The sequence below is a fragment of the Peromyscus californicus genome, unplaced genomic scaffold, assembly GCF_007827085.1.
Source record: "Peromyscus californicus insignis strain IS unplaced genomic scaffold, ASM782708v3 Scaffold_1__1_contigs__length_55948999, whole genome shotgun sequence".
Lineage (NCBI taxonomy): Eukaryota > Metazoa > Chordata > Mammalia > Rodentia > Cricetidae > Peromyscus > Peromyscus californicus.
The window spans coordinates 46,637,485-46,662,691 of NW_026294492.1; the positions used below are offsets into that span (position 1 = coordinate 46,637,485).

General features: G+C 41.2%; 1 protein-coding gene across 1 annotated transcript; it reads left to right on the forward strand.

The window, feature by feature from the left end:
- Positions 1 to 5,957: 5,957 nt before the first annotated feature.
- LOC128115698 (zinc finger protein 14-like) lies at positions 5,958 to 24,837 on the forward strand. The gene is made up of 7 exons (XM_052746680.1): positions 5,958 to 6,296; positions 8,700 to 8,804; positions 18,154 to 18,340; positions 19,030 to 19,136; positions 20,817 to 20,943; positions 21,146 to 21,203; positions 22,900 to 24,837. The coding sequence occupies exons 2-7, from the start codon at positions 8,802 to 8,804 to the stop codon at positions 24,365 to 24,367; spliced, it is 1,950 nt and encodes a 649-aa protein (XP_052602640.1). The 5' UTR covers positions 5,958 to 6,296; positions 8,700 to 8,801; the 3' UTR covers positions 24,368 to 24,837.
- Positions 24,838 to 25,207: the final 370 nt, after the last annotated feature.

Sequence of the window (25,207 nt, forward strand, 5' to 3'; positions counted from 1 at the left end):
TCCCTATGATTTCAGATTTTCTTAAGTAACTACTTAAGTTGGTAACTAATATGCCTAAAAACAAATCTAAAATGTTAATGTTTCTTCAAAATAATTGCTTATAGTTTCCAATAAATATGTCAGATTTCTAATTAGCATATCAAGGTTTATATCAAGTTTATTTGAAAATCTTTCAGTCAAGCTTTAGTTGTGTTACACAACCGTCAAATTTTATTTTAATTAAAAAGTTTTTTATGTATTTATTTTATTTTATATGTATGAATGTTTGCCTGCATGTATGTGTCCTCACCTTGCTTGGTACTTCTGGAGTTAAAAGAGGGCTGTAGGTTCTTGGAACTGAAGTTATGGATAGTTGTGAGTCACCAAGTGGTTGTTGAAAATTGGATCCCTGACCTTTGAAAGAGGAATAATTCCTCTTAAAAACTGCACCATTTCTGTAGCCCGAACAGCTCAGCGTTAAAGAGGGGTTTCTTTATTCCTGGAACAACTGTCCTTCTAGGTATTCAATACCCATACTTGGAAACCTGTACCAATATGGACTAGAACCAGAAGAGTAATATTTGGACTCTATCTCCAGGTCAAATAAGTCTCATGTGACTACGAGTGACCTTGAAATTTCCTCCAAGTCAAGTAAGTTTCCTGACCTCTAGATTGGAGAGACTCTGAGAAGGAAAAAAAGAGGTTCAATCTAAGCAGTGTACATTCTGCACAAGGGAGAATCAACATAGAGGGGAAATGCCATTGGTGTTCCCAAGAGAAGCCACATGGTCAACAAGGACCCTGACTCATGTCAGCAGTTAAAATAACTGGTAAAAGGCTAAAGGAGCCTCGGTATCCTCCCAAATTCCCAGTAACTAAAGGAATGGAGTCTAAATTAGCCTTAACTGCAGCAGTGGTAATAGCAATAATACCACTAATAGTAGCTCTGTTGACCCATGAGGTCTTATACACCAGCATGAAGGTATAACAGAAAATTACAGTGATTGGTATAAAACAAAACAAAGCTAACCTACACTTTTAAAAGGAGAAATTATAATTCAGGCATAATTTAGACCTTCCCCTTAATTACTATATAAGAGCCACTGATATACCAGTTAGGACAGTCACAGCCACCCCAAGTATAATGCAATAATATGCTATATATAAATTCTTTTAGATAGGTTTATTTAAATCTGCCTGTAGTTGTGTCCTTCTTTTGTGCTCTGGTTTTCTTCTTTATTTTTCTTTCAACACTGTTGGTACTCAACTACCAACACTTCCTTTTCATCTATTCCACAAACAGATACTTTCTTCAAATTGTTTTGTGTTTCTCACATTTTAATATATAATCACAAGATGTTTTTTGTTTTGTTTGCTATGTGCATGTGAACATGAGAGTGTTGGTAGCAATGGAGACCTAAGGAAGGTATTAGATCCATTGGGGTTGGAGTTACAGGCACTTGCAAGCTACAAGACTTAGGTTCTGGGAACAAATTCCACTCCTCTTTAAGGGCCGTAAACACTATTGACTACTGAGCCATCTCTCCAGCCCTAAGATTGTCCTTTATTATCATTTGTTTTCTTAATCTTGGAAATCCTGATTTGTGAAGGTGAATTCTCAAAATACACCAAATTTGCCCTTTCCTGATGGCCTAGTGTGATGAACACTTTACAGTTTTTACTGATTGTTTTTCAGCATTGAGACTACTTTGTATCTTAGGCCTTTTTTGTTTGTCTGGTTGTTTTGTTTTTCTTGAACATGGTTTTTATTTAACCATGAAGTTCCTGCAACATGCTAGTCTTGCCTTGAAATCACAGACATGTACTTGTTTCTGCCTTCTAAGTGCTGGGAGTAAATGCATGCGTTAACATGCTGTTCCACTAATTACACTTGATATTATTGTCTGTGCTTCCCAATAAAGAGAAACTGATTAGCATGTCATAAAAGAACATTTTTTTGCTGTCTTCAAAAAATGCTCCTCACTCTAGTAAGATACCACCTTAGGAGAAAAGAATGGGAAAAGGTATTCAAGTTAAAGAAAATCAACAAACAAGGGGTGCTCAACTTAGTTTTGAGTCAAAATAACATAACTAGTCACTTGGGAAGAGGGACTCTCATTTGAGAAAATTCTCCCATAAGAGCTTCCTGTTGAAAAGCCAATAGTGAATTTCATAGTTTGGTTGGTTTTTTTTGGACAGGATCTCCCCACTAGGTATTTGTGGATGGTCTGGAACTAGCTATGTAGAACACATTGGCCTTGAATAAAAGAGAACCACACCACCCGCTCCTGACTCCATCATAGGATTAATGGCTTTCACTACCATTCCCACTGATCATTTTCTTGACTGATGATTGATGTAGGTGGGCCCAGTCCACTTGGGGACAGTGTCATCACTGGTGAGGTGGTCCTGCATGGTATAAGGAAGTATAAGTTTAGTCACCTATGAAGAACAAGCCGGTAAACAGCATTGCTCCATGACTTCTGTTTCAGTTCCTGCTTCAAATTTCTTGCCTTGATTTTCTGCCCTGACTTCCTTTGATGGTGATGGACTGTAATGTGGAAGTGGAAGAGAGAAAAAAAAGAATCTCTAGTCTCCAAATTGATTGTGGTTGGGGCTGGAGAGATGGCTTGGTGGTTAGGAACACTGGCTGCTCTTTCAGAGGACCCAGGTTCAGTTTCAAGCACCCACATAGTAGCTCATAACTTTCTCAAATAGAATCCCCTCCAAACCAACCAACCAACAACAAAAACCAAATTGATTGTGGTGTTAGTGTGTTATCCCAGAAAAAGGAAACTTTACTAAGACAAGGGAGCACAACTATTATAAGACAAAATAGACTTCAGCCAAAACTAGTCAGAAGATGGTCACTTAGTGCTAATTAGAGGAATAGCCCTCCAAGAATATTACAGTCCTAACAACACCTGCCACACACAATGGTGTGCTCAATTTTGTAAATTACATAGTTCTAGGTCTAAAAATTACAGATTAATCTCAAGACTAGGTGTCTTCCACACCCTCATGACACCAAATGATGTACCATCAGAACCTACACTAAACTACCATTGGAATTAATAACGTCATTAATAGGCCTCATATACATCTATGGACAATTCACCTGAACACTAAAGAATGCAAATTCTTCTCTGAAACTCAGTGGAACTTTCTCCAAAACTGACCATACATTCGGGCCCAAAGAAAGTGTCAACAAATATAGGGAGACTGAAATAACTACGTGCATTCTATTTGAGCACAATGGAAGGATGGTGGGTATCTTCAGCTGTAGAAAGCAGAGGAAGTACACAGACTCAGGGAAACTAAATATCACACTTCCCAGTGATCATTGGAGAGGAAAGAAATCAAGAAGGAACTTTGGAATTCCTCAATAGGCATTACGATGAAAACACAGCAATATACGAAGTTCACACAGCAGAAAGTGAGGTGTCCAGTGGTTGCGGCAAGTCAGGCTTTTAATCCCCACACTGGGTGATCTGCTTCTTTTAAGACACTTCTCAAAGCTGGGAATCAGTCTCTGAAACTTGGTTATATGTGGGAATCACTCTAGGAAGGAGCTTCCCACCAAGGCATTCATTACAGATAGGGTTTCATCATGGAGTTTAAGTTATTCTGGAAGTGGACAGATGGCTTAGGCATTTGTGGAATGCAGTACTTCTGTCTCAGACTTCTGACTTTTGAAACTGTAGGTGTGTGGCTTCATGCCTGGATTCTGAGAGATCTGGATTTTGTAACCTATCAATTTCCACAGAAGATACCTTTTTTTTGTACAATTCTACTTATTGTCAGATTGTTACTCTAAGCACGGTTGTTTCCATGGATCTTGGTCAGGGAAAGATTGGCTTTCTCATTCCAATGAAAGTATCTTAACTTGTTTTCTCTTACTGCAATAGACTACAATATGCTGGGTAACATATCTTGACAACAAGCCAAGTGTTGCTAAAATTCCTTTCCAAGGGCAGATGTCAAGCAATTTCTCCCAAGGTCCAAACAACAAACTGAGGCAGGATTCTGTCACACTTCCCTCTGGGGATTCCAAGTGCTGATTTGATTCCTTAAAGCACATAGGATAGGCATTATTTATAGGAGTTTGGTCACTCTTCCCCAGCAAACTGCACCTGGAAAGCATGACCCAGCAAGAATCAGAGCTTCCCAGGAGCTCTACAAAGAGTCTCTCTCCTGCCCCCTTTATTCATCCTTGCCTCCATATACTCTTTCCTCTACCCAGACCACTTTCAGCTGGATCCCCGGGTGAGGATCTTATGCCTTCCTCCATCCCTCCATGTTGAGTTGTAAATGGTCAACAAGCCCAGCTGTGATTATCCTTTTCAAGTGGGCACTTTGCAACTCCCTGAGGTGGAGGTTGTTCAGCTAACAGGACATGGTCAGTCACATCATGACTAACATTACTCAAAACAATCCCTTTCATATAAAGAACATCTGTAATGATCATGTTTAGAGACTGGATTTGGTGGATTGCTGAAGAAAATATTGGTGATTTTACTGTTTATTTCTGTTAAATGCTTAATGTGAATAAGAGACAGAGAGATGACTCAGGAGTTAATAGCACAGACTTCTCTTCAAGAGAACTATGGCTGATTCCCAGCACTAGTATGGAGGTTCACAACAGTCTGAGACTACTGTTTCAGAGGACACAATATGGTTTTCTGGCCACCCAAGGCACCAAGCACACATGAGGTGCACTGATGTACTCGCAAGAAAAAAAATCCATGCTTATGAAATGAAATAAATAAATCTTAATGTGCATGTGAGTGACACTATTACTTTGGTGAATGTCATGGTGCTGAAAGAATTATTTCATGACCCTGCAAGCAATAGCACGCATGATGAGGTCTCAGTGTTAAATCATTTAGTGTCTGTGCATCATCACTAGGGAATGACCATGGTGGGCCTCCTTGTTAGCAGTCTGTGTGGCCCTGGTATTTGGGAGTATTCACTCTATTGAATGGAGGCTTTCTTCATGACCTTGAACTTTTCTGAAGTTCAAGGGTTTCTTTTTGTAACTCTGGATCTTTAGTAGAGCACTCCTGCCATTATGACTATTTTATCCATCCATAGGCGAACTATATTCCTTTGTTGGCATGTTTTAATTTTAATTTAATTACTGAAAACAATCCTTTTCACATGAAGAACATTTGTAATGAAAGGGGATACATTTGAACATGAGATGTGAAAAAGTCATGGGATTTTTGCCTCATCCCTAATGTTTGGGGATTTCTATCAAGCCCCTACGTGGTACCTGTGCTTGAACCTATGTGGGCCCTGCTGCTTCTCTGAAGTCCCGTGGGTTTTGTTATTGTCCTCATTGTTGTTGTTTTGTTTCCGCTTTGGGAAAAGAGACCAGAATGCACAGAACAAACTTAAAGCGCAATCTTTCTGGAAAAGGCAGGTGGGGAATAGTGAATATGCGAGGAAGGGAGTAAATGCACTCAAAATCTCTGAGTATGTTGCTTTACAATGCCGTGAAATCCCAAAATGGAATATGTTTATTCCAGAGTGCAAGGATGGTATGTTGTTTTTAAAATTTTGGTTTTTATTTTGCTTGTTTGTTACTTTGATTTTTTTCGAGACAAAATTTCTTTGGGTAGTATTGGCTACCCTGGAACTAGTTCTCTGGACTAGGCTAGCCTCCAATTTAAGTGATCTTCCTCCTCCGTCTCAGGACGGAAGGAATTAAAAATGCCTGCCACCACGCGGGGCTTCTGTGATTCGTTTCGAGTCAGGGTCTCATCATGTAGCCCTGAATGGCTTTGAATTTATAGAACTTCGCCTTTTTCAAGCGTAGTCTCTCAAGTGTACTGTAGGCGACTTTCACTCGAACTTTACCAAAATATTTTGATACTGCAAGCTGAGAGGGCGGAGTGAATCAGCTAACCAATCAGAAACAAAACTACTGAAAGGAATGAACTGTCCAATGAGGAGCATGCATGTTCATCCGGGCGTGCATCCCGGAAGCCTTTTTTACGCTTCGCTTAAGATAAGGGGATTCTTGTCAGGATCTGTTTTGGGCGACTGTGTGTATTGCGGAGTGCAGCTCCCAGAGACACATCAAAAGTACGAAATGGTGAGTGTGCCTTGGGCTTCTGGAAACCTGGTTGTCGTGTGTCCTGGTCCTGAAGATTTCCCTGGTGCTGAACTGTCCAGTAGAAGGTGGAGTCTGGCACCGCAATGCCTATGCCCACGTGCACTTGAAGTGTGCACCCCGCAGGCAGCCTTGAGCCCCGCTTCTACCATCGTCTCTCCTGGTGAAACTGCTTCATGGCAATCCCCAGCACTCTTGGGTGAGTCCTTGTGCTGGCGGGTTGGTGATACTGAGTCCAGACTGCTGTGTAGTTGACTTAAGTGTGCCGTACATGTATAATATATTTATTACACTTGTGTGTATAGTTACTTTGATTTTCAATTTATTTTAATTTATATTTAATATTTAATATGAAAAGGATAGTTATGCAGAGTGTATAACTTGATTTCCTCAGCCTGTCATGGTCAACAGATAATGCATGTTTGAAAACATGATATGATTTGGTCTATTATTTACCGTCTAAAGAAATGAGTAACTATTTTCAGAATAACATAGAATAGAGGAATTATAGATACAAACAGATGTGAAGACAGGCTCTATTTCATTTGAAAATAATTTACTTCTACCCCACTCTAACTAGTGCAGCTCTTATGTGCAGTGTGCATGGGGTCATACACAGCATAAGGTGGGCCCACCAGTGACACGCTCCTGAAGAAAAGTGATTCTCACTCAGTGGTGGTGGTGTCTGCGTTTAATCCCAGCACTCAGGAGGCAGAGGCAGGTGGTTTTCTGTGAGTTCAAGGCCAGCCTGGTCTACAAAATGAGTTCCAGGACAGCCAGAGTTGTTACACAGAGAAACCCTGTCTTGAAATAAAAGAGAGAGAGAGAGAGAGAGAGAGAGAGAGAGAGAGAGAGAGAGAGAGAGAGAGAGAGAGAGAGAGAGAGAGAGAGAGAGAGAGAGAGAGAGACTGACTGACTCTCCCCCTAGAAGCCATCAACTCAAACTGGGATTTCAGGAAGGGGTGAGGCCTCAACGTAAACCTCAGTGTATTGCTGCGAGTTTTCACTTCTACGAGCACATGCAGATCTTGGGAGCTTAATCACAGCTGTTGTGAATTCATGAAGCAACATCCATGTCATACACAGAGCACAGCCTTTCACAGTACTCCCCATCCTCCAGCTCTTACACTCTCATTTCAGCCGCCTGTTGCAATGTTTCCTGAGCTTTGAGGGTTAGGTATCTGATAAAAATGTCCCATCTATGGTTCAGTAGTCACAGTTGCTCATTTTCATAATTTAAATAGTAATCTTCTCTGTATAAACTACCACCGCTAAATTAAGAAGCTTATCTGATCCAGGTTGGTAACAATAGAAACTCATGGATAGAAACACAAATATTTAGAAGGCAGTGTGTCAACAGGAGCACTTAGGAACAGAACATTAGTAGGCTCTCCCTGAGGACCTATGAATTTCCTCGCCATAGGTTTTGACTCTGTCAAAGTACTAGGCATGACATGCCTCCTGTGGAGGAGACCTGAAAGACCTGAAAGATAGGTACCTGATTTCCTGGTCAGTTCATAACTGATTTCCATGTCGTGCAATCAAAGTGGTGTGGTGTCTTTAGCAATAGGGTTTTATCATCTAATTTTGTGGGCAACCGACAGCAATAGCAAGCACCTATATTGTTCTGTGTGCCTTGGAACCATCTCCGACCATTTACCTGTGCCTGGTACTGACATTTTATTTATTAACTCATGGATTCTGGAAGCAGCTTCTTCGCTAATGTGTGGTAATATGTGTTTGTTCGAAGCTTTGTGGGTTTATTGCTACACTGGTCTTCATACAGAGTGCAAGGCCTGGTCTACACAGAAAGTGACAGCCTGGACTTCACAGTGATGCTCTTATCCTCCCCTTACAAAGTGTATATATATATATGTATATATATATATATATATATATATGTATATATATATATGTAGCTTACAAACTAGTGGTGTTTCCTAAGGCTTTAAAATACATGTTTAGCTTTCTTTAACCCACTTCCTTACCCTGCTTTCCTCTACACTCTGTCCTCATCCCTGTTTAAACCTTCAGCCTCCTTGTTCATTCAGATCACATATGGACTACTATCCCCACTGACGATATGCATATGTGTTTATGTTGTCGTGCAAGATCATAGGTTCCCAAGTAACTTCTTCATGCACAGTTCATTTCATTTAAGCCTTCTGGCCCCTCCTCTACCCATCTCTGTCACTCTACCACCAGCTTGAAACCTCTGTCTCTAGTATTCCCTTCACTACTTCAATTTTACCATATTCTTCACATAGACCCCATGCATCCTCCCAATCCATAACCTTTCTAGCCCCTCCTTCCACATGTACTTTGTGCTAAAACCACACATAAACAAAAGATTTGAAACTAGGAACCTTGTATGAGAAAGGCCATTCATTATTTCTCTTTTTGGCCATGGGTGGTCCCACTCAAAATTTTTCTAATTCTATGCCTTTTTCCTGAAATTTTCATCGTTTCACTTTTTTTTTTAATACAGGAGAGTAGTACAAAATGGTGTGTGTGTGTATGTGTGTGTGTGGGTGTGTGTATGTATCACATTTTCATTATCTATTCATAAGTTGATGGGTAACTGTTTGATTCTATTTCATAGCTATTCTCTATAAAGCTGCAATGAACATGGATATATAATTATCTCTATAATATGATATAGAGTTCTCTGCATATGTGCCCAGAAGTGGTATAACTAGGTCACATGGTAAGTCTAATTCAAATTGTTAAAAATTTATTTGTTTTTATCTATATAAGTGTTTACCTGAATGTATGCCCATGTACCTCTTATGTGTAGAATTCTTGGAGGCCAAAAGTGGGTGTTATATCCTCTAGAACTGGAGTTACATATAGTTGTGAGATATCATGTAGGTTCTGGGAATAGAACTGGGTCCTCTGCAAGAGTAGTCTTTTCTCTTAACTGCTGAAGCCATCTCTTCAGCTCTATATCTGGTTTCTGTTTTCCAGAAAGGCTAAACTACTTTACATTCCCACCAACAGTATACAAAGGTTGCCTGCGACTCACATCCAGGCCACTATTTGTTGGCATTTGTATTCCTTTTGAAGGCCATGTTGACTGGGAAGACATAGAATCTTAATGTAGTTTCAAAGTGCAGATTAGTGAAGCTAGAATCTTACCTCTCACTTTGAACAAAACTCAACTCCAAATGGTTCAAGGACCTCACCATGCAGACCATTTGACCAGCTGAGCTGGTTGGCTAAGAGCTGATCTTCATATCTACCTTCATTCCTCCAACTCCAATCTCCCATTCTAATGCCCAGCTCTATAGCAGACCTTCTGCTGTGGCTTCTCCTCACTGTCTGCACTGTGTCTGAGGAAACTGAACAGATCCTAGTGGAACACCCTGCTCTCCTCCTTCCTTTGACTCCCTCAGCACTTCCCCTCTTCTATCACACCTCCAGTCATAAGTTCCAACTCCCAATACCTAGAAATACTTTTTTCTGGAAGTCCCAGTGCATGACTTATCCCAGGCATTTCAGTCCAGGGAAAACATAGCCAGCACAGAATGCTAAAAAACGGAGAGGGGAACAGAACCCAAGGAACAACACAGTCACCCAACAAGCACAAGACCAGTATCAGCACCTAGAATTACAATCTTCCAAAACCAAGATGCCTAGACTCCAATGTAAAAAAAAAAAATCCACAACAGCTAGTACAATGTCTTCAATACAGCACAGCTATCCCACCACAATAGGCCCTGACCAGTGCAACATGGCTGAAGCATAAGAAAAAGACCTTAAAATAGCCCTTATGATAATGATACAGATCTTCAAAAAAGAGATAAGTAAAGCCTTTAAAAATCTATGAAAAAAGCCAGCAGAAGAAAATTAATAAAACAGTTTAAGACATGAAAATGGAAATAGAATCAATAAAGAAAACCCAAACAAAAGTAAATATGGAAATGCCAAATTAGAAACTCAAACCTTACCTCAGAGACAAGGCTCACCATGACAGTACAAGATGTAAAAGAAAGAATCTAGTCCATTGAAGACACGATAGAAGAAATGAATACATAGGTCAAAGGAAATGTTAAATCTAAAACTCTTGGCACAAAACATCTATGAAATCTGGGACAGTATGAAAATACCAATCTAAGAATAGTTAGGAATAGAATAGGAAAAGAAACTCAAGGTCAAAAGCACAGAAATATTTTCAAGAAACTGAGAGAAGAAAAATTCCTGCCCTGAAGAACAGATGTATTTTGTGTGAACATCATGAATTAAAACTGGATATCCTCAAAAACAGAAACAACGGAAAGCTTGCAGTCTGGTTACACCTTGCCTTCTACTCATTTAGAGTGAGATATTTTCTTTTTGTCCCAGGTATGTTGCCAAGTTACTAGGCTTGGGATCTAAGTTTTTTATGTAAGCACTTTCTGTTATGAATGTGCCTCACTTTCTGTCATGTCTGTTATATCACCATAAGAGTGTTGGTTCCAATGGCGGCCCAAGGAAGATGTCAGGCCCCTGGACTTGAAGTAACAGGCACTTGGGAGCCACATGACTTGGTATCAAGAGCAGCAGACACTCTTGACCACAGAGCTATCTCTCTAAACCCTAGACAAATTTTACTATCATTTGTTTTCTCATTCTTGGCTATTCTGACTTGTGAAAAAATGAACTCACAAATGGATCTGAGCAATGGGCTGTTGCCTCATCTCTAATCCTTAAGATTTCCTATCCAGCCCTATACCAAGTTCCTGTGCTCAAACCCACCTGGAGCCTTCTCCTACCTTGAAGTCATGTTCTTTACCATTGGGGCATGAGTTTAGAATCTACAGAGCAAACTGAAGGCAGTATATTCGTGGAAAAGGCAGGTGGGGAGTACTGAGTAGCCCTGAATGGCTTTGAATTCTCAGAAGACCAGCTTCCTCAAGTGTGCTGACGGTAAGGCTTTACACCAGAACTTGCCTAAAATGTTTTATTAAATAATGCAGAGGAGGCAGAGTGAGAACAGTTTGCCATTCAGAGACCTTATTACCAAAAGTAATAAACTGTCCAGTGGGATCATTGATAGTCATAGGGTGCTGCCCATGCTGCCACTTTAGACTTGGTGTTGCAGAGGGGAGCAATGTTAAGTCCAGGCTTAGGTGACTGTGTGTTCTAATAGCAGCAGGCTTCTTTATGAGGACAGCTAGAAACATCAGAAGCACAGAACGATGAGTGTACCTTGGGTTTATGGATTCCTGGGTGGCAGCATTGGGACACTAGCTCCTTTGGAGATATGCAGAGCCCCAACTGAAGGTTCTCCTGGGGCTGTGTGGCCCAGTCTGGAACAGCAATGGCCATCTCCGAGTGCACCTGAAGTGTGCACTCCACAGGCAGCCTTGAGCCCCATGTCCCCTATTCTTCTGTGCTGCTGATGAAGCTGCTTCCTTACAATCCTCCACACTTGGGTGAGTCCATGGAACTGCACCTGCACAGATGTTAAAGAGCTGGCGGGTTGGTGATGCTGAGTCCAGACTGTGCTGTGAAGGGTCTTCGTGTGCTATGCGGTTTCCCTTCTCCTCTTCTTCTTCTGTCTGTGCTCATGTGCATTGATTCCCCTCATCACCTGTGATTTCCTTCCTCTCTCCTCTGTTCCCCTCCCTCAGCTGGTTACCCTTCCAGAATTGAGTCTTATGCTTTCTGATGTTAGAGAAGTGATGTAGCTAGGCTGAGAGAGGAAGTAAGATGGCAGGGCGCAGAAAGGTATACAGGCGTGAGTATACAGGAAGTAGCTCTCTTTGGCTGAGGATTTCCTAGAGGTAAGATATGGCTGGTTTGCTCTGATCTTTCAACTTTCACCCCAACACCTGGCTCTGGGTTTTTTATTAATAATGTGGTTTAGAAATTTGTCTTATGCTGGTCTACAGAGCAAGTTCCAGGACAGGCTCCAAAGTTACAAAGAGAAACCGTGTCTTGAAAAACAAAACAAAACAACAAAAAAAAAGGTGGGCAACAATGCCCTTGAGGGGTGGCCTTCTTAAGGACCTTAGGGGGTTCTTAAGGAACAAACTCTTTTTGACTGATGTGATCAAAGTATCAAAATTTACAGAAAAAGCTCAATATTATAGGAGCATTCAATACCCCCAGTGTCACCAAATGGGGTACCATTTGGACATAAACAAAACTGTCATTGGAATTAATATCATATATATATATATATATATATATATATATATATATATATATATATATATATATATGCATACCCTATAGGAATCTATAGACCACTTAAAAGAACACTAAAGAGCACACATTCTTCTCAGAAAGCTAGTTCATCTTTCTTGAAAACTGACAATATGCTAGGACCCAAAGTATGTGTCAACAAATAAGGGAGACTGAAATAACTTGTATCCTACTTAACCACAATGGAGTGAAGGGGATATCTTCAGCAGTAGATGCTAGAGAAAGTACTTAGTCTCAGGGAAACTAAGCATCACACTTCTGAATGACCCTTGGAAAAGAAAGCATTCAAAGGAAATTTAGAAATCCCCCAGTCTGCATTTCAGTAAACAACGTAGCAATATACTGAGTCCATACGGCAGGAAGTGAGATATCCAGCTGTTGTGTGAAGCCAGGTACTTAATCATCTCACTAGGTGATCTGCTCCTTTTTAGACACTTCTCAAATGCTGGGGATCAGTCCCTAAAACTTGTTTACTCGTGGGAATCACTCTAGGAAGAAGCTTCGCACTAAAGTCTCCATTACAGACAGGGTCTCACTATCTTGGAAGTGGAGGAATGGCTTAGGCTGTTCTGGAATGCAGTCCTTCGGCCTCAGACTCCTGACTTCTGAAACTGTAGATGTGTGGTGTCATACCTGCCTTTCTCATGAGAGATATGATTTTTGTGAACTGTCAATCTTCCCAGGAGATGTCTGTTTTTCATAGTTCATAGTCATAGTTCATAGTTACATTGTCACTCTAAGCATGGAAGTTTCCATGCATGTCTATCAGGAAAATATTTGTTGTTACAACCCAATGAAGATGGATGTCTTAACCCATTTGCTGTTGCTATGATAGAATATGACATGCTGGGTAACATGGGTACCCTATGAACAAGCCAAGTGTTGCTAAAGTTCCTTCTGAAGGGGAGATGTCAAGCAATTCCTCCCAAGGTCCCAACAACAAACTGAGGCAGGATTCTGTCACAGTCCCTCTGGGGATCCCAAGTGTTTCTTTGATTCCTTAAAGCACAGAGAACGGGGATTATTTATAGGGATTTGATCACTGTTCCCTGGCATGGACTGCATGACAGTCATTACTGCTTGACAAAGCTCTAGCAATTCTCCAGCACCGTTTTACTTTCATTTTTAGTGATCCTCACTATGTTTTGTGGGAGTCACCTTTTCCTTTTGGAAATTTTGGGTGGGCTTTTGTCCCAGGAAAAATGGCTGTGATAAAGTTGATGGCCACTTTCATCCCAGAGTCATTGGGCTGCTTCCAATCTTGCCTGTGGCTAAACTATTGTACAATTAGAGAGAATAAAAGGTGTAGCATTTTATTCCATAGGTGGCAGCCATCCTGATTCACCCCCAGATCCTGTCAGTCACTTCCTTCCCTTCTTTGCGGCCTGAACCCTTCTGGAGCTGGTTTCCAGCACTTCCCTCAGCTAATTGCACCTGGAAAGCCTTACTCAGCAGGCATGAGAATTTCTCAGGAGCTGCAGAAAGTCTCCCCTATCCCTTTCATTCTTCCCTGCCTCCATATTCTCTGTCCTTTTCCCAGACCTCCTCAGCTGCATCCTCAGGTGAGAATGTGTGCCTTCCTCCATCCCTTCATGAGGGGTTTTACAATGTCAACAAACTCAGCTGTGATACTCTTATGCAATGGGACACTTTGGAACTCCCCAAGATGGAGGTTGTTCAACTAAGAGGACAGTGAAAACAGTCCCTCTGATATAAAGAACATCAGTTATATACATGATGAGAGACCAAATTTAGTAGACTTCTGAAGGAAATATTTGTGAATTTTACTGTTTACTTCTAAATGGTTAATGTGAATAAGGAATGGATAGATGACTCAGCAGTTCATATCACAGCATTCTCTTCCAGAGAGGACCAGGGTAGATTCCCAGTGGTAAATATGAGATACAGGAGGAGAAAAGACCAAGTTGACGATTGTAGAATTGAAGCTGTCTGGGTTCACCCGGGATTGGCCACCCGGCTGCCTCACCCTAAGTCACGATTATTGAGAGCAGCCTCTGCTGGCCTCTTGAAGTCCCTCTTATAGGAGAGCTAAGGTGTTCCAAGGGATGAGAGGGCTGGCCCTTACACACTCCTGGGAGGATGCAATGCGAAGGAAAGGAACAAAGGCAAGGATGTACAGTAATGAATGGGACTGCGGCAGTTTAAGAAACAGGAACTTATTCTTAATTACAAATAGAAAACTTATCAGCAAGGACTAAACATGGACTCATTTTTTAATTAGGATTTAGCAGAGGACAACAGGAACTTCTTTGTAAGTCTCTTAACTGCAAACAAAATGCTTAGCCTGCAAGGTATATATATTTTTTCCTCTTTTGGTCTCTTATTAACTTGTGAGGTATTTTTTCCTGTTTTAGTCTCACACTCAGTACCCCATGTCAAAGCTCACAATAATCGGTGACTCCTTGTCCAGGGGATACAATGCCATCTTTTGGCACCAACCACACAAATGATGTGTTGATGTACATGCAAGAAAACCATCCATACCCAAGAAATGAAATGAATAAATCTTAATGTGTGTGTGAATAACATTATTACTCTAGTGAATATTTTGGTGCTGAAGGAACTATTTCATGACCCTGTAAGCAATAGCAGGCATGATGAGGTCACAGTGTTAAATCATGTAAAGTCTCTGCATCATCACTAGAGAATGACCATGGTGGGGCTCTTTGTTAGCAGTCAGAATGATCCTGAGGTTTGGGAGTTTTTACTTTAGTGAATGGTGGCTTTCTTTATGACCTTGCACAAGAAAAACCTTTTCTGAAGTTCAGAGGTTGCTTTTTATAATTCTGAGTCCTTAGTAGAGTACTCATGGAATGCATGTCTGTTTTATCCATTCATTGAGGAATTGTATTCCCTTGGTGGTGTGTCTTAATTTTCTTGGCAGAAAATGGATACATTGAAACATGAAGTGTGAGAAAGCCATGGTCTTTTGCTGCATCCCTAATCTTTCAGGTTTCCTATCAAGCCCTTTATGTGGTTCCCGTGCTTAAATCTACCTGGGGTCTGCTTCTACTGTTGGTTGTTTTGTTTTGTTTTGTTTTTTGTCCTTTAGGGTGTGAGTTTGGAATGTACAGAGCAAACTTGAGGCACTGCTTTGTGGAGGAGGCATGTGGGGGACACTGTGTATGTGAGGAAGGGAGTGAGTGCAGCCAAAATCCCAGAGCGTGTTGTTTTACAGTGCAATGAAATCCCAAAATGGAATAGATTTATTCCAGAGTGCTGTAATAACATGTTAAGGTGTTTTGGTTTTTAACTCAATTTTTTTGGTTGTTTGTTTGTTTCTTGCTTTGTTAGTTTTGTTTGTTTTTTCCAGACAAGTGTCTTTGGGTAGTATTGTCTGTCCTGTAATTAGTTCTCTGGACCTGGCTAGCCTCCAATTTAGTGATCCTCCTCTGGCTCAGGACTCATGACTCGTGCCACCATGTCCAGCTTGTTTGTTTGGTTTTGAGTCAGGGTCTCACCCTATAGCCCTGGATCATGCGGCTTTGAATTCACAGAAGTCCTTCCTCAAGAGTGGTGGCAATATGGGGTTGCAATTGAACATTCCTAAAATGTTTTGATATTATAGCCTGAGGAGTGGGATGAGTACAGTCAACCAGTCAGGGACAATATTACTAAAAGAAATGAATTGTCTGATGAGGATCATGGATAGTCATAGTGTGCTGACTCAGAAGCCTATTTTAACCTTTGCTTGGCAGAAGGGATCCTTGTGAGGACTTTTTTTGTATGTGACTGTGTGTTGTACTGCCTGTAGTCCTCTTCCAGAGGACATCTAGATTCATCTAGATGCAAAAAATGATGAGTGAGCCTTGGGCTCCTGGAATCCTGGGTGGCGGTTCAGGAGTCTAGCTGCTTTGGAGCTGTGTGGGGCCACCATGTGAAATTTACCCTGTGCTCTACAGTCCAGTGCAACCTGGAGTCTGGCAGCAATGCCTATGCCCACGTGCACTTGAAGTGTGCACCCCACAGGCAGCCTTGAGCCCCGAGTCCCCCACCCTTTTGTCCTGGTGAAGCTGCTTCCCTGCAACCCCCAGCACTCTGGGGTGAGTCCTTGCCATGAACTCATGCTTACATGTGTTCGCAGTTCTGGCACATTGATGATGCTGTGTCCAGACTGCTGTGTGGGGGTGTGGGTGGTCTATGCAGTTGCCCTTCTCCTCTTGGACTTCTGTTTGTGCTGATTTGGGTTTTTTTTTGTTTGGTTTTTTGAGACCCTTGACCTCATCATGCATAATTGCTATGGCCCGCTGTGGCAGCATGGGCCGCAGACATCAACACAGACCCCAGCTGCAGCAGGACCACAGGCCCAGACATGGCCCTCAGCAGCAGCTCAGGCCTGGATGACACCATGGCTCCAGGTGGCAACACAGACCCCCCTGATCAGGATGGCTCTCTATGCAGCACGGCTACTCCCCAGCAAGCCCACAGGTTGTTGTCCAGACCCCAGGCTTCAACATGGCCGCTGGTGGCAACACAAGCTCCACAACTCAACACGCACCCTGGCTGTGGTAGGACCACAGACCCAGACAAGGTCCTCCATGTAGTCAGGTCTGGATGTCACCATTGCCTCAGGTGGCAGTGCAGTCTACCCAGATTGGCATGGCCCTATCAGCAGCATGGCCCTTTGTAATGCAAATTCTAAATGGTCTTATTAATAATTAACCCAGAGCTAGATGTTGGTATAAATGCTGAATGATCGAACAAGATCCTGCCACATCTCACCTCACCAGCTTCTCAGCCGATGGGCCTCTAGTTGAATGAGCTTCCTTAGCTGAAAAGGCTTCAGCCAAAAGCACCTCTAGTTCCTGTATCCTCACGCCTTATATACCTTTCTCCACCCAGCCATCACTTCCTGGGATTAAAGGCGTGTGCCACCACTGTCTGGCTCTGTTTCCTTCCTAGACAGAGTCAATCTCATGTAATCTAGGGTGGCTTTGAACTCACAGATATCAAAATGGATCTCTGCCTCCTGAGTGCTAGGATTAAAGGTGTGTGCCACCACTGTCTAGCCTCTATGTTTAATCTAGTGGTTTGTTCTGTTCTCTGATCTTCAGGCATATTTTATTAGGGTACACAATATATCACCACAGCCCTTGTGCACAAACATGGCCTCAGTGGCAGTGTGGCCCTCAAACACCAACATAGTCCAGACCCCAGGAATCCACATGGCCTTTGATGACAGCGGGAGCCATGGACATCAGCACAGACCCTGGCTGCAGTAGTGTCCTAGACCCGGACATGGCTGTCAGTTGCAGCACTGACAGGGCCTCCCCATGGCACCAGGTAGAAGTACAGGCCACTCAGATCTGCATGGCCCTGGCTGCAGCATGGCCCTTGAACACCAACATGGTCCCAGGTGGCTGACCAGACCCTGGGCAACCACACAGCCCTTGGTTGCAATAGAACCACAGATGTCAGTTCAAGTCCCTGGATGCTGTAGAGCCACGGACCCAGACGTGGTCCCCTCAGCAGCAGCTCGGACCTGGATGACACCATGGCCCTGACTGGGCAATTGGAATTGTATTTGTTACTCCTTGTTTCACACTGTAGAAAGGATTGGGATACAGGAAGGATTGGGAGTGTGAATTCTATAGCAAATAATTTCCAGGATTTCAGTCCTTGGAAAAAATATTAATACTTTATCTCTTTTCTTTAGCCTTCAGAGAGTTGGTTTCCTCATCAGTGTAATTTCTGATCATTGGGAAAGATTTGAAAGTTCATATGAGAGAAAGACAAGTGTGCTTTCCACCTGCTGGAGAAAATGTGTTTTATTTGAATGCTAACTTGGGGGTACAGTACATTCATAATATATTTATTACCCTGTAACTTGCTGTGTTGACCAGGTTAGCCTTGAACTTAAAGAACACTTGCATCTGCATCATTTTTTTCTGGGATTAAAGGCTTGCCACCTGAACATCCCAGACTTCTTGGGTATATGGGTGCTGGTTCATGTCTGGCTACTTCCTGGGGGAATGGGACGACATGCAGAGGGGAATTTGGAGGAGTCAGTGGTCTCATGCTCAGCAAAAGGTATGAGGAAACTTGGAGAAGAGATCAAAAAGCCACATGACCGTTTTCTAGGGGGCAGTTTAAATACCCTGTTGGTGTGGTCTTGAGCATCTCTGGGGGAGGAGCTGCCATTTTGTGGGTTCTCTGAGACAGGGCAGGATTGAGAGAGAGAGATGGGGGAAGGGGGCTGAGGTGGAGCTTCCACCTGAACAGAAACCTTTTAAATATGTTTATTTATGGGACTTGTCTATATACAGTATATATATATTTTAATCATATATAGCCCTGCAGTCCAAGCACACCCAGCTCTTAATTTTGTGTATCTTTTGTTTTTGTTTTTTTATTGCCAACTGAGTTCAGGTAGTGCTGTCCCAATGTGTGTGATCATCCGTACTGCATGGGCAACATACTTACTGGTGGGCACATTCCTGAAGAAAAATGGGCGTCCATCCTCCCAAAGCCTTCGGTTGCCAATACCTTCTTACCGAGGTATGGCCTGCAGGGCCAATCCCATTCTGCCCATGTTTTGACTGATATGATTCCAAGTGTTTGGGGAATTTTAGAATTTGATACCTGCATTGTAGAGTAGTTTTGATGACATTGAGTTTGTTTCAGTAAGAGTACTCTTTTTACCTTGTGTCTTTGTCCATTGATTTTCTTTGAAACTACAATGTTCATATTTAATATAGACAATTATTATTGTGTAACAGATGTAGGATTAACTCAACAAAAAAATCAGTTGTTTCCAACGGATACTGTTCTGATTGACACAGGAAGGAAAAGAAAGCAAAAGCAGAAAGAACAGCAATCACTTCCCGTAAGTTTCAAGTGACTGGAGATGCATGGCAGAAATTTACATTTTGTAAGCCTTTCTAACTGTACGTGACATTCCCTATTGTTGACTGATTTAAAAATATCCAGGCCCAATTACTTAAAAGGCAAAATTGTAACAATAGACAAAGAAATAAATATTATTGTAGAACATTCCTTTTGACAACAGCTTGGCTTATTGCACATGCACTTCAAACTACTTCATATGGTATTTGAAGACAATAAAGAGTTCCTGTGGAATTACTAAAAGAGGTAACTTGTTGCTATTTTTAAAGCAGAGATAGATACAGCCCACTAAAGATGATAGTTGCTACATGGATAACCACATGTTGCTAGGTTCATTGTTCGAAGAAGACTGTGTGCGGGGCCAATGTCAAGCAGAATTCCAGATTGCTCTGTTATCCCCATGTTACCTGCTTCACTGTTGTTCCAGGACACAGTATTGAACTTATCAATTCCAACTGCTCCCTCCATAAGAGCTAAAAATTTAGCTCTTTACAGTCATTTCCTCTACCAAAGTACTCCACAATCTTTACATTCAGGTTCACTTCTAGTTCTCTGAAGTAAGGCAGAATGAATCATATTCTTGACTATAATAGCCCTTACTCTAGTTCGTGACTCAGCCCTTGTTCCCACTGAACGTTTCTGAAGCAAACATTTCTTTCAGCATTTTTGTCTTTGAATCATCTATCAGAATGATTCATTAAGGTTTTTGTTCATTGTTTTGTTTTTTTTCCCTGAAGAAAATTTTCTGGCCATTTCCTTCACATTCCTTCCAAGTATGTTCTAAATGCCCACAGAGAACCTGGTTAGATTTACCCTGGTCCCACTTTTATTTGTGTGTTGTTTGTTTGTTTGTTTGTTTGTTATTTCTTATATTAGGCTTTCCATCTGGCTAGCATAAATGATTCTGAGAAAAGTGACTTCAGGCAAAAAGAGTTTATTTCATGTCACAATTTAAAGGGTACACTCCTTAAACTGCGAGCCCATGAAGCGTCTGGTCAGATCCCACACAATCAGGAACAGAGTGATGCGTAGTTGTCTGTGTCTCTAGTTGTCTGTGTCTCCACTCTCTCCTTCCACTAATGTAGTTCCTATACAGTTCACAAAATGCTGCCTCTAAAATTGGTGTGTGCATTGTTTTGAAAATGACTAAACTCCAGAGACACATATATTTGAAAGCTTGGTCATTAGTTAGTGGAACTTTTTGGAAAATATTAGATGTGACCGTATTGTTGGAGGTTTGTCAGTGAGGATAGTCTTTGAGGTTTTAAAAGCACATGCCAGGCACAGTGTCTATCTTTTTGCCTCCTGTCTTTGGATATGAAGTAAAACGTTCAGCTACCATTCCACCTCCCTGCCTGTCTGCTTCGCTCTACGATAATCACTGACTAACTCTCTAAATGTGTAAGCAAGCCACTGATACATGCTTTCTTCTCTAATAGTTGCTTGGTCATGATGTCTCTCATGGCAATCAAATAGTAACTGAGATAGTGGGTCTTTCTATATTATATCAAGAATCAAGATAGCATCCCACAGATATTCTTCAGTTAACCGTATGTACAGAATCACTTAGAGGTTGTCTTCAGAAACATCTATGCTAGATGATTCTGTATCCTGTCAGTCTGTCAGTTAAAACTAACCATCCTAATATATGCACTCTTAGGAGCCAGTGACCTTTGAGGATGTGGCTGTGAACTTCACCTCAGGAGAGTGGGCTTTGTTGGATTCTAGTCAAAAGAAGCTCTACAGAGATGTGATGAAGGAAACATTTTTGAACTTGATCTCCATAGGTAAAAAAAAAAAAAATGCTCCAATTGCTTATTCAGCCAGAGAAAAATTGTGTCCTGCTTATGTGTGTAGTGTGGTTTGGATTCTTGAAGGGAATGTGTGGTGAAGTTAGTGTGAATATCCATGTCATTAAAACTAGATTGTAATCATTTTTTACATTAAACATGAGTATGTCGTAATGAATTCTCTTAATTTTCCTTCTAGAGAAAGCACTAGAAGAAAACATTGAAGAGGACTATAAAAATTTCAGCAGAAATCTGGGGTAATTTATATTCAATAGAAAATAATTTATGTCAAATATTTGGGAATCATGGGACAATTGAGAACCTACCAAATAGTCCAAATATATCTAATGGAAAAATGATTCTGCACAAACTCCTGTAATGGAGCATTGAATTGTGTCATTCAGTATTTGAGTATCTCATCTCTGTAATCTAATAATACCACAAATATGTCATGTAACATTAAGCTCTGAAAGAGCTTTTCCAGTGGTTTATTTCACACACAAAAAAACTTCCCTTCTTATCTAAAAGTATTTACTATCATTCTGTATATTCTTTTGAGGCTTTGAGCATGGGCTATGTTTTGTTTGCATTCTTTTGCTGTGACAAAAAACAACTCTGAGGTGCAGTTCCATACTTCCTTGTCACAGTCCCTTCATAAAGGGAAAGCAGGGCAGGAACTCAAGCATGACAGGAATCTGGAGGCAGGAACTGAAGGAGAGGTGATGGAGAAATGCTGTTTACTGGAGTGCCCCTCATTCCTGAGTCAGCTACCAACCTTATTCAACCCTGACCCATGCCTCTAGTGGGTCACCACTCACAGTGGGCTGGGCCACTCCAGCTCAATCATTGATCAAGAAAATGCGCCCACAGGCATGCCTTAATATCAATTTGATAAAACTGTTGTCTCCTTTTTGGTTTCTTCTTCTCAAATGTGTGTCTGAGTTTGTGTCAAGTTAACTGAAACTAACCAGCAGATCCCTTTCCTACACAGCCCATGCACTCCTATGTATGCGCACGCCACCCAACATGGCGAAAGCCCTCATTAATCACGAGTGTGAAAATGCTTCCACTGATGTCTTTCCAGGTTAATCTGATTGAGTCATTTTCTCAATTGAGGGTCTCTAGTCTCCAATGACCTTAGCTGTGGGAGAGTTGATAACCAACCAACACAGGCTGAGAATTTAGAATGCTACAATGTCTTACAAATTTATGTGATGTTATTATTGTCTACTAACACCAGGACTTCTGCCTTCATGTGCACTCCTTTTATGTCTCTTAATTATTTTTATTTTTATATATATATACATATATGTGTATGTGTGTGTGTGTGTGTGTGTGTGTGTGTGTGTGTGTGTGTGTGAGAGAGAGAGCTGGTGAACACCATCTCTGCAAAAAACATGTGAGCTGGTGAACACTATCTCTGCAAAAAACATTTGTGGAAGGCAGAAGAGGGCAACAGATCCTTCAGATAAAGAGTAACAGGAATGTGTGAGCCCTTCTCATGAATACTAGTCATCAATCTCTAGTCTGCTGGAAGAACAAGACTTGTTGTTAAAACCTCCAAGCCTGTGATATAGCTCCTTCATAATTCTTACAGACGTAAAGTCAACACTATACCCTTTTTCATATGAAAGGATCTTTTTTTTCTTTTCTTTTCTTTTTTTTGAGACAGGGTTTCTCTGTGTAGCTTTGGAGCCTGTCCTGGAACTCACTCAGTAGCCCAGGCTGGCCTCGAACTCACAGAGATCCACCTGCCTCTGCCTCCCGAGTGCTGGGATTAAAGGCGTGCGCCACCACCGCCTGGCATGAAAGGGTCTTTACATGTGGTCCGTGTTGACCTTAACATTGCAGCATTCTCTTGTGGCCTTTGAGATAGCATAGTTGTAGTGATCAACACAAGCCAAACTCCAACATTTCCCTTGACTATAGTAATGCTCTTCTCATTTTTTGCAGAACCCAGATGGTTGAGAAAGACTGTGGCTATGAATTTGACAGTCAGCACGATGAAAACAATGAGCCTATTCGAGAGAACATGGTCAATAAAGATATGCCTCTTTCAATAAGAGTTCATGAAAGCCCATTGTACGTAAGAAATGTCATTGGTCATTTATCCTCAGATAGGTATCTCCATTACCAAACTAGAGGGAAATGGTCTGAATATATGGAAGCTGTGGCAAAAGCTTTTACACATCAGAAACACTGGAAATATATAACCCATTCTGAATCACTTCAGGCACTTGAAAGTTCTCCAAAAGAGAAACTCTGTAAAAATCAGCATTGTAATGAAGCCTGTAGGAATCTCCCTTTTGGTCAGCCTCAGGAGAGAATTCACCCTGGAGAAAAACTCAATGAAAACATCTTAAGGAGATACACATATGATCGGAATTATGAAGGAATCCATAAAGAAATGAAAGCATTTGTATGTAAGCTCTGTAAAGAATCCTTCATTGATTCCAGTGACCTTATCAACCATGAAAAAAGTTGTATTGGAGAGAAAAGGTACATTTGTAAGCAATGCGGGAAAACATTTAAAGATGCAAAATGCTTTGAAAAACATAGAGTAACTCACAAAGGAAAGAAGCCGTACACTTGTAAGTATTGTGGGAAAGTCTTCACCAGTTCTGCTTATTGTAACATTCATGAAAGGATTCACACTGGAGAGAAGCCTTATGCATGTATGCATTGTGGAACAGCATTTAGCCGCTCCAGTCATTTGAACCTTCATGAAAGGAGTCACACTGGAGTGAAGCCTTATGCATGTAAGCATTGTGGAAAAACCTTCAGCAGCTCCGGTAGCCGTAACAGACATGAAAGGAGTCACACTGGAGAGAAGCCTTACGCATGTAAGCATTGTGGAAAAGCTTTTTCATGCTCCTCTCATCTGCACATTCATGAAAGGAGTCACACTGGAGAGAAGCCTTATGCATGTAAGCATTGTTCGAAAGCCTTCACCCAATCTGGTCATCTGAATCTTCATGAAAGGACTCATACTGGAGAGAAGCCTTATGCATGTAAGCATTGTGGAAAAGGCTTTTCCTCCTCCAGTCATCTGAACATTCATGAAAAGACTCACACTGGAGAAAAGCTGTATGCATGTAAGCACTGTGGAAAAGCCTTTATCCAATCTAGGCATATGATTCTTCATGAAAGGAGTCACACTGGAGAAAAGCCTTATGCATGTAAGCATTGTGCAAAAACCTTCACCCAATCCAGTCATCTGAATCTTCATGAAAAGACTCATACTGGAGAGAAGCCTTATGCATGTAAGCATTGTGGAAAAGCCTTTATCCAATCTAGGCATATGATTCTTCATGAACGGAGTCACACTGGAGAGAAGCCTTATGCATGTAAGCTGTGTGGAAAGGCCTTCAGTGACTCCAGTAGTCGTAACAGACATGAAAGGAGTCACACTAGTCAGTAGTCTAAAGCTTGTAAGCATTGTGGAAAAGTCTTCACTAGTTCCAGTTGGCACAAGAGTCATAAAAACATTCACACTGGAGAAAAACCCTTCATTTGTGAACATTTAGGAAACTGTTTCTTTGCTCTTTTTACTTTATCAAGCATCAAAAAATCTCACATCGGAAAGGAACTTTAATCAATTTTAGCATTGTGAGAACATTTTCACCACTTCCAGTTTCTGTAACCTTCATGCAAGCATTTACACTGGAAAGAAGTCAGCATTGTGTAAAGTAATCACCAGGTCCTGTTGCCATAATGTTCTCTAGAATTCACCCTGAAGACAAGCATTACATATGTAACCATGTGGAAAAGGCTTTAACATTTATAGTCCTATTATACTAAAAAAAATGTTTCCACTGGTGAAAGCTTTTATGTTTGTAATAAACGTGGGAAATAATTTATAGTTTTTATAAACCTTGTCCTTTTAAGGAATATGATCCTGTATTTCTGTGTTTTATATCTCTACGTAAACTCATAATGATCTCACATTGAAAAGATGTGTAGTGTGTAGAACTTGTATGAGTACTAACTGTGTGCCACTGCATTGGTCAAATTGCCTGTATTGTGAGGTATGAAAGAAGAATGTCATTGGACCATGAGATTCATCAGCTAGTAATGATACTTGATAGGAAAGATGATTATCTCCATTACCTCTCTGGATCTTACATGGTGGAAACAGAGAACCAAACGTCTCTTGACAATCACATGCATGCTTCTTAATGAACACACACAGACATACAAATGAGTTTAAAAAAAAAAACATGTTAAAAGAGTGAAGACATAACAATTTTTTTAATGTGGA